General features: G+C 56.2%; 1 protein-coding gene across 1 annotated transcript in view; it reads right to left on the reverse strand.

Moving 5' to 3' along the window:
* The window catches only part of RXRA (retinoid X receptor alpha), a 114,130-nt gene extending 104,247 nt beyond the window's left edge, over positions 1 to 9,883 (reverse strand). The window contains exon 1 of the mRNA XM_074608543.1: positions 9,482 to 9,883. Coding sequence (XP_074464644.1) covers positions 9,482 to 9,509 — 28 coding nt within the window. The 5' untranslated portion in view covers positions 9,510 to 9,883. The remainder of the gene's footprint in view (positions 1 to 9,481) is intronic.
* Between the last annotated feature and the right edge of the window lie 511 nt (positions 9,884 to 10,394).

Raw genomic sequence — 10,394 nt, forward strand, 5'->3', positions numbered from 1 at the left:
GCTGAGGCCAAAGGCTCCGGGGCAGGGACAGTGGCACGGAGCCCAAGGGAAGCACCGCGGCGGGTGTCCGGGGAGGAATCGCAGCTAAAGTCAATTCTTCAGGCCCCAATTTGGGGCATTTTCAACCTGTGCATCTGGATAAATAGGGAGGGTGGAAGCGGGTGGCCCTGGTGCCATCGGCCACCCCCTGGGAGGAGGGATGCAGGGACACAGCCAGTGCACCAAGCCTGGTTTTCCACCCCTGCTCTCACGTCCTAAAGCCCACATGGATCCACCCTTACAGCTGCCACCATCCAGGGAGGGCAAAAAAAGAGAAAACTCCAAAGTGAGAGCAAAGCATCTCTTGGTCCGATTTGGACGGGACGTGGCAGGTCACCCCGGAGAGCCACCCGCCTCCAGCAGTCCCCCAGCCCGGCATGGCTGCCGCAGCCGAGGGGAAATGAAGTTGCAAAGGTTATCGTTTTGGTGTTTGGCTGAGCATAAAAATCCTGCTCTGAAAACAAAAAAAAAAGGAAAAGAGGGACAGGGCGAGTGACGAGGGAGGATAGCAGCAGCAAGACACGGCACGATGGCCCCAGAAACATGGGAGAGGGGATGCGGGGGCTCACTGCACACTAATATCTCCATTTCCAAAGAGTTTCCTGGGAAAATAAATGCAAAGTCTGTTATAAAAGTTTATCTGCGTGGTGCGAGAGAGAGCAAGCGCGCCTGACGCCGGTATAGAGATGTCATTATTTTCATGCATCTGCCTTACCCAATTTTATTTAGTTGCTTTCTGCACCATTTCATGCTCATTCTGCTGCTGAGCTAGACAATTGCTTTATAACTCTAGGGTGCAATTTCACTGTCTGTGAGCCACACGCACACGCACGCACACGGGGTCTGCGCCGGGATGGAGCTGCACCTCCCTCCCTCGCCACCCCGACGTTGGGGACCTTGCATCGAAACCGGTTTTCTTAATAAATGAAATAAAATTAAAAAAAAAAAAATAAAAAAAAAAGAGAGAGAGAGAAAATTAAATTAAAATGCTACGCCACCATCTCTAACATATTATAATTTAAGGAGTGCACGGGGAAGGAGGGGGGGGTGGAAACCAGACCCATAAAGCAGCGGCTCCCCATTAGGAATGAGGAGGATGGACTGGAGGGCAATTTGCTCTCTCACGCTAAGCGAAGGCGGGGAGCCGCCGCCCGGCGGGCTGGAGGGCAGAAGCGCCGTGAATCACGCTGGATTTTTATGATCAATTGAAAGCCACACTGGGAACAAGCGCAGGTCAAAAGGGAGGGCTGGCCCCGCAGGTGCCGAGCTCCCAGACGGCGGTTTCCAACTTGCTGAAGTTCCCCGGTCCTTTGGAGGGTTCGGGTGCCCTCGCAGGGACCCCCAGCTTTCACCCCACACCCCTGAACGCCTAGAGGCCGCAGGGGTGTGGGGCAGGGCAGCAGTAGGGTGTCGGGGGGGTCCAGAAGCAGCCCCAGCACCGATGCAAGGCAAGACGGGGCCACGCATCCCCCCGCCACGGCGCGGATGAGCATCTCCGGCACAACCTGCCGCCGATACGCCGTTATCTGCCACCGGTCGGGCCCTGCTCGCTGGCGTTAGTGGCCACAGCTCCTCCGCACGGGGCAGAGCCCACAGCTTCCCCGGCCTGATAAACTCACTCATCTGACAAAAACGGGGCAGCAAAAAGAGATGGGTGGTTCAGCACGGTCTGGCAAGGATGGCCGGTGGGAAAAGAGGGTTTCTCTTTCTTTTTTCCCCCCTTTTGCAAGAGCCACAACCAGCACGTGGGTCCTCAGGGAGAAGCCGTTGCTCCCAAGGGAAGCCACGGCGCTGGCAAGATGCTCTCGCCCATCCCTCGTCCTGCCGGGGGCAGCCAAAAGAGCTTCCCTGGCTCGATGCAACGCCGCCGGGTCTGCTCCTGCCTCTCCCTGACCCCGCTCCTCTCTACGCCCCTGCGTGCCTCTGCCATCGCTCACCATCCCAGCCGCTGGCACCGAGCCTCCTCCGTGGCATCCCACGTGCCAAGCCCGTCTCCCCGCCTCGTCACCTCCGCATCTCCGGGCGGATCTCGGCTGGAAGCGCATCCCCCTCTCCCGCGCTTCTCCTTCCACTCTTGCTTCACCCCTGCCGTTGCCTCACCGCCGCTCCGTAATGGGCACGTAGGAGACGCGCTGCCCACAACAAAATTGTCTCGCAGCAGCCCACAGAGTTCACAGTGGGGGGGAAAAAAAAACAAAAAAAACACAACAGACCCAAAAAAACCCCCAACTTTCCAGCACTTACTCCTCGGCCAAAAATGGAAAAACAACAATCAAATGTTTCTGGCCTTCGCGCCCAGCGCTGCAGAGCCAGCTGAAACTAGACGGGGCATCCCTCCCTAATCCGCTCCCGGCAGCCCCGGCACAAAGGGTTTGCTCCGTGAGCTGCGGGGCTGTAAACCTCGGGGGGGCTCCGGGCTCCCTCAGCTCCCCCACCCCTGATTTTTTTATTTTTTTAAAGTCTATAAAAGCCGAAGAAAGCCAAAACTCCACAAAAGAGGAGACCATGCAAAGTAACAACCAGATGGGAATGCCATTACCATTTTATTGGTCGCAAATACCAGTATCGCACCTTTTATCTCTCCGCTCGGCAGTGATCTCGCAGCCGAGACAATGCGGGCAAAGGGTGACGGCTGAGACAAGACCCAACCCCAAACACGCCACACCAACCTCCGTGCACCGAAACCGAGAGATTGACCTAAAAAAAACCCAAATTCCCCAGGGTTCCAAAGGAGCAATGCCCACGGCGAGAGGCACCCCCTCCCCTAGGGCAGAACGGGGATGCGAGCGCTGCTCCTGATGCTTAATAAAACCAACATTTAGGGTGTTTCTTCCTCGCTGTCTGGTTTGGGAGCACCTGGCTTGCACGCAAACCCCCATCTGGGAGTTTTTCTTTGCTCCCAGGCCAAAAAGCAGCTTGGGGTTGGTTTGGGGTGTTTTGGCTACCCGGAGCTGGGACCCTCCAAAGCCCCCCGGGAGCCCTGGGGAGCTCCGATCCCAGCCGGATCTGCTCAGCGGGGCTGGAAGCCGCCATCCCAGCCGAGGTTTCACAACCATCCCCACGCCCTCGCTCCGGGCCCCGTTCCCAGCTTCGCCGCCGCTCAGACGCACCCGCCTGCCTCAGTTTCCCCACCCTGGATCCGTCTCATCCGGGCAAGATCAGGAGTTTTCAAGGCCGGAATCCGTCCCTTCCTGATGGGCAGGAGCTGGCACAAACAGGGCTGCCATCAGGATTACAGCCCCAAGGTGCAACCTTGAAACTTTTATTGTAGATCACAATAAAAGAGAAAAAAAACAAACACACCAACAACCAGCATTTTATGCTTGCGAGTGGTCTGTTTGAACAGGATTATTTTTTAACTCCATGTTAAACAAAATTTCAAAGGAGGGGAGCTGCATTTGGGCTTAATTTGAACCCTTCCTTCCCTTTCTTCCGAGGGAATTGTTCCCGGTTTATCTCAGAAAACACCCTCCATTTTGAAATTCTCTGTCTTCTCTAAATAAAAAAACTCAGGTTGTTTCCCTGACTTTGCTTTGCTTTTTCTAAGCAAAACGTCGTCAGAAAAGGCAAGTTCTCACAGCCAGTTTCCATTTCAACAATAGAGCATTTTTCCCAGGCTAAATTGCTTCTGTCTGAAAAATCTTCTCGCAGTTTGAGCTGGCTGGCATGTGTGGGGATCCTTCTGTAGGGTTTTTTAAATCCTTATTTGCAATATTATTTCGTCTGCTTTGCGCTGCCTTGATGTTGGAGCAGCCTTTGGAGAGACACAACCACTCCTCCCTCCTCCTCTGCCCTCCCTCCAGGCACACGCTTTCCTTTGAGGAGGAGGAGGAGGAGAGGGGAGAAATGAAATAAAAGACAAGCAAAGAGGAAAATGTCAGAAAGCTGCTTTTTGTGTGTGTGTCAAACGTTCAAAGTTATTCCAGAGTCTAGTCTTTAAATGTAATAAAATACAGCAACTCCTGACAAAATCAATTAAAATAAAACCACCCAGGCTGCCTCCCCTATTGCTTTGTAGCTAGACTGACTTTGAGAGCCCACCTGGGCCTTTTTGGAAGCAATTATGGAACTGCCAGGTTGGATCCTGCACCAGCGGCATGCTGGCTCTGCCCAGCATCCCTTCGCACTGCTCTCCGAGCATCCCTTCGCACTGCTCTGCCCAGCATCCCTCCTCATCCTTCTGCCCTGCGCCCCTTCGCACTGCTCTCCAAGCATCCCTCCTCATCCTTCTGCCCAGCATCCCTCCCCATCGCTCTCCGAGCATCCCTCCCCATCGCTCTCTGAGCATCCCTCCCCATCCCTCTGCCCAGCATCCCTCCCCATCGCTCTCCGAGCATCCCTCCTCATCCTTCTGCCCAGCATCCCTCCCCATCGCTCTCCGAGCATCCCTTCCCATCCTTCTGCCCAGCATCCCTCCCCATCGCTCTCTGAGCATCCCTTCCCATCACGGGCCGGAGGGAGGAGAGACCCAGCTCCTTCGCCGACGCAGGGAGGTGACGCTGGGAGACACGGCGGGGATCGGAGCCAAAGAGGAGGATTAATTAGAGCCCAATTAGGTTACCAAGATCCCAGGGAAGGTCCCTGCAATACCCAGCAGTGATTTGAGGTGTCCCCAGCTTTGGTTACCACTGGCAGCCCCACTCAGCAGAGAGGACCCTGGCTGGGGGACAAGGACCCCCTCGACATCCCCGCTCCATCACCATCACCCATACGGTTCAGCCCCTCACCAAGGGCCACCGCCTCCCGCAGCGGGGTCGCGGGATATTTATAGCAAGAACGATTCCGTGATTTCAGGCAGGCGAGAGCCTCGGGGGAATACCCTGCTCACACACGGTCCCCCCCGAAAGGCGCCGCGACGCTTGTAGGAACCAGCACCTTGTGCAAGGGGCAGGACCAAAGAGCATCCCAAAGCCCAAGCCCGCAGCTCCGCTGTTTGTTTGTTTTCTTAACCATCCTGGGGGGGGAAAAAAAAAATCAAAAAAAAAAAAAATCAAAGATTCAGCCGGGTGGCAGGGCTCTGGCATATGGCAATGCACCCCTGCTCCCAGAAAACAATACTCCAACAAAAAGGTTTTTAACCCGTTTCTTAATAAATATTTATTTTTGCCTTCAAGATGTGGGTGGGACGAAGCCAGGGTGTATTTTCCAGCGAAATGTTTTGATTCCCCCCTTGATTTTTATTTTTTTTCCAACAGGAGCAAAGTGCCAATAATAATATTTGCGATGAATAACTAAAATTCTGTGGCTTTCTCCCCCGCTCTCTTTTAAATAAATAAAATGCCCTAAATACGAGAAACACAAACGCTCTCTCCAACACAGCAGGACGACGCGGAGTAAACTCAGGGACCCTCAGAGGATTTATTTAACTGTCACAGCCCAGATTCTGAAAAAGGCAAAAATTCCTTCCCAGCTTGTTTTGCATATGTCAACTGGGAGAGGCTGAGCCCTACACTACGCTTCGGCAAGAGGGACCAGGACACGACTATACTTTATTTTATACTTTATTTATACTTTATTTCTTGCTCCTACAAGGCTCCTCTCTGGTGCGGCACCGGCAGCCCCACGGAGCCGGCCAGCATCTCCCAGAAGTGGGGCAGAGGATTCCTCCTTCCTCGCAGGGATGCTGGGACAAGCCGTGACACTTTCGGCGCCTTCCGAAGTTTTTCCTCCCTACGGATTTCCCTACCAGCTGTAAATTTCTGAAGCTAAAAGAAGGAGAATTGAGGAACGTGATGAGATGTCAACCCAGATGGGGGCTCCCACCAGTCTGCCTCGGGTTTTGACGCAGGATGAAGATGCTCACACTCCCATGCTCTCTTCCACCCCAAGCAGCCCCCACGCCCCGGGCTGTCCCCCCCCCAAAAGCCGGTCACGGGGTGGGGGGGTTGTTTTGCTGTTTTTCTCGGAGGCGTTCCCCTGCACGGCCAGTTCTCACCCCGCATCCTGAGCAGCTGCAGCCACCCCTGGCACGGCCGCGCGGGTGGGAAGACGGACTCGCAGAGGTTGCAACCCGGTGAACTGACCTCCGGGAGGGAAGCACCAGCCTCGGACATCCATTAACTGTTTCTTCCCCCCCCCCGGCCATGAGGCTGTGCCTCAAGGAAAGGATCCCCGAGCTCAACATCTCTCTTTAGCTCCCCAGGAGCTACCACCTTCCGAGGGGAACGGGCAAAGAAGAAAACGACGCAATAAAAGGATTTCAATGGTCAGAGCCTTGGGAGCAAGCAGCTACCCAAAGATCCAAGCTCCTTGGTTTGCACGTCAGACCCCAGCCTGGCCCCGGGCAAAGCCTGACCTCGGCACATGCACCCCACCAGGCCGGAGATGTGGGTCCCCCCAGCCTCACAAGCTCTTGCATGACGTCCTTTTTCTTGATTTTCCTCCTCCTGGAGACTCGGCACAGCACAGCCCCCCAGGAGGAACAAAAGCAAGACATCCCCGATCATTCAAAACCTAGTAAAGGGAGATCTGTAGCCCCAGACGGCTTCTAAAGCAGCATCTGCTGGACCCGAGGTGACCCCGGGCTGTGGCGGTACCCGTGCCGTGCAGTGTCCCCGCTGCCCACAAACCCTGGGATCACGCTGCAGGTTGTCCAGGGAGCGGGACAGCAAACGGAGCCACAGGGCAACGGCATCCAGCCCGGGAGATGCCCAGGGACGTGCCGTCCTCGTGGGAAGCCTCTGCCTGGCATCTGCCAGCAGCTCCCGAGACCAGCAGGAAAAATGAGATACTACTATTAAAAGTGCCCAGCGCTGGCCACGCTTCCACCCATGACATCAGCGGAGTTATCTGAGTCTCACCACGGGCAGGACTTGGCCAGGAACCTCCACCGGGTTATCCTTTTGAGGCCAAACTGAGATGAGATTCTGGCGGGGCCACACAGTGACGGAGCCTGATTTCGACCCCCGGTTGCTCCTGTTCTCCGGCTCAGGCCCATACTCGTGTGCAAGGAAACAAACTCCACAAGCTTGGCTATTTTTTTCCCCTCGGCTTGCAAAGGCCAGCTCCCAACCACGACATGAGATGGGGTTGGCAAAACACCCTGGCACTCTGCAAAGTCGGGACCTGGCGGGTTTTGGACCATTCCACTTCCAAAGAGCATCGAGGCCCCCTGGCCCCACCAGCTCCGCTCTGGTCTCGCTGGGAAGGTCTCTGCTCGCTCTCCTCGGGGCTCCCCTCGCTCTCACAAACTGCTCACACACTTTCGGGCTCAACCTGCCTCCCGTGCTCAGAGCGGGACCAGCATCTCCCCCTCCGAACCCTGCAGAACCCCTGCAGAACCCACCGCCCTTACGACCAAAGCTGATTTCTCCAATAACCGGTGACCAAAGGCGGTGGATAAAGTTTAGGAGTCACTTCTGCAGCAGACACAAACCCAGATCACGCACCAAAAACAGCTCCCGCGGGCAGCTGAATTTTCTCCCATGCGACGTTATAACCCGCCCCCCCCCCAGCATCACTGTGCCGGGGTGCCCGCCTTGTTTTCCCTCTGGATGCTCCTGCAAAGACCCACCCTCTCCCCGCCATACACACGCACATACGTTTATAAATGAGCAGATAAATCAGTTGTTTTTCACTTGCGCCAGTGTGAAAATCCTTCCCCGAGCCAGCAGCAAGGTGACACACGCTCTCCCTCTCCTCCCCCATCAAAGTCAACATGACTAATAACACCACGTATTATTTAGCATCTACGGTGTAACAGGGGAGCTCAGGTCTGAAAGAAAACGCAAGTATATACGTAGGGGCCTGATCCTGCCCGTATCAACAGAGGTTTGGACTGTTTTCCGTCAGACCATCAAAGGAAACGTAAATCTCACAGCAGCCACCCCTGAGATTAAGCCACTTTTGTGTGCAAGAGACAGGCACTTTCTGCTTCGGTGGGTGCATTCTGCGTTTCACCCACCCCAAAGGAGCGGGTTTGACTTCGGCAGGAGGACCCGCTCCCGGGGGACACCGCAGGCGAGATGCTTTTAGCCCGAGCAGCAACTCCGGGCAAGTCAACCCAGCGGTGTTTCCCACCTCACAGCGAATCAACCAGGGGCACCGTAAAACCGTGATTTTGGGGGCAAAGCAGATGCCAGCTGAAGACCTGCCAGCCCGCGGGGGCCAGGCTCTCCCTGCCAGGTCTCCCCCCAGACCCGAACCACAGCAGTCCTGGAAACCCTCCCAAGGGGCAGGGCTGGCCAGGGACCTTGTGATGGCGTTTATATTTATTCCGCTCTTAGAAAGGAACAACTAAAATTGCAATTCTTAAACAAAAACAAACAAAACAAAAAAAAAAGGAAAAAAAAAAAAAGAACAAAAAAGAAACAAAACACACCAGCAGAGGCTGAGCGCAGATTTAAAGCCCAGGGAAGCCGGAGTGGATGTTCTCACTGGCCGTGGGCTTGCTCGGCCGGAGGCTGCGAGCCCACGGGCCGCCATGCTGAGCAGTGGCGGAGAGGGCAGGATTCGTCCTTCTTCCCCCTCGCCGGGACTTGGCGCCGGGCTACTTCGCTAAAACTTTTCTTCCCCCCACCCTAAACACTGAGCTCTGCAATATCACTTCTCCTGAAACCCAGACGTAAGGAGGCATTCGCCCTTACAAGCCAGGACTTGACTCAGTCACCGAAACCATGGCAAACTCCAGCTGGAAATAGGTTTTAAAACGTAACTAAAAAGAGGGGAAAGGAAAAAGAAACAAGCAAAAAAAAAAAAAAAGCAGGAGGGTCCCAAGCGTGCCGGCTTCTGGGAGCTGCCAGCGAGGGAAGATGCGAGCAGAGGGGCCAGTGTGGGTGCAGGACGGGGGTCCCCGCGGGCGACCACCTCCCCCCGCCCGCCTGCGCGCCCCAGATGCTGGTGGGGAGGGAGAAAAGGGAGGAAAGGGGAAAAAATAATAATAATAATAATAAAAAAAGAAACCGAGAAAGAAAAGCAAGGGGGGAGGGGGGGAGCAAAGGCTGCGAGCTGCCGAGCCCTCCTGCAGAACCAGCCCCGGGCGGGGAGGGGGCTCTCCCGGCCGAGCCCCGGTGCCCGCTGCCCCGTTTGAAAATACCGCTTGCGCCGCCCGCCCGGGGCCCGCCGCCACCCGGCGCCTCGCGGAAAGAAAACACACTAAAAAAAAAAAAAAAAAAAACCCAAAAAAAAAAAACCCCCAAAGAAAAAAAAATAAAAAACAACACACAACAAACCGAAAAATAATTAACTACAATCAGGCGGCCGGAGCGGGGGCCACGGGGCAGGCCCGCCCGGCGCTGACACCAAGTTGTGTGTCCCCCCCCCGCTCCGGGGAAGGGGCGCAGCGCATCCCCCCCCCAGACCGGGTAGAGAAGCGGAGGAGGGGGTAGGTCGGGCGCTTATTTTATTTTATTTAACGCGCACGCACACACATACCCACCACCACCACCACCCCCCCCCTCGCCCCGCCGCAGGAATGGAGAATCTTTTTCGGAACAAAACTCACCCAGTGGCAGGAAGTGTTTGGTGTCCATAGCTGGTGCTTAACTCATGCCAAGGGGCTTGGTGGAGATCGGCGGCGAAAAAACACACAGGCACAGGGCGCGCAGAGGGGAGGAGGAGAGCGAAATCAAAGCGAAAGGGGGAGAGGGAGGGGGGAGGAAAAAAAAAAAAAAAAAAAGGAGGAAAAAAAAAAAAGCCCAAGGGGCGGAGGAAGAAGAGGAGGAGGAGGAGAGGGAGGAGGCGGGGAAGGCTGCGGCCCCGCACCGGCGGCCCCGCAGAGGAGGCCGCGGAGTTGTGGCAAACTCCCGGCTCCGTAACTCCGCCGGCGGCGGGGCTGCGCGGGGCGCGCTGGGCTCCGCGGCGGGGCCCGCGCAGGGGGGAGCGAGCGCCGCGCCCGCCCCGCAGCGACCGCCCGCCCCCCGCCCAGCGCCCGCCCCGCGCCCGCCCCGCCGCCGCCCGCCCCGACGGGTGCCGGGGTGTGTGGTGTGGGTTTGTTTTTTTTTGTTTTTTTTTTTTTAAAGCGATGGGGAAAAAGGGTTACTAAAAAAAAAAAAAAAAAAGAAAGAAAACCACCGCGGGGTGCGGAGCGCTGCGGTGGCGGCGGGGGGGTGGCTCTGGGAGGGATGCTGCGCGATCTCAGCTGACCCCAGGGCTCGGGGAGAGACCCCCAGCGCCGTCCCCGCGGTGCGTCACCCGGCGGCCGGCCTTCAAAGCGCGATTTATTTCGTTTCCCCATAAAACGAGGCGCCACAAATAACTCTCTGTGCCTGTGCCGTTCGTCTGCGAGGTCCCACCGCCTCGGCGCTGCGGGTACCGACCCCCCAGCACCGCTGGAGGCTTCCCCTTCCCCCCCCGCCCCGACTTAATAAATGACACTCAGCCTTGTAAGAACCTGTATTAGTGACTTGATGGACCAA

The sequence above is a fragment of the Larus michahellis genome, chromosome 15 (genome assembly GCF_964199755.1).
Source record: "Larus michahellis chromosome 15, bLarMic1.1, whole genome shotgun sequence".
Taxonomy (NCBI): Eukaryota; Metazoa; Chordata; class Aves; order Charadriiformes; family Laridae; genus Larus; species Larus michahellis.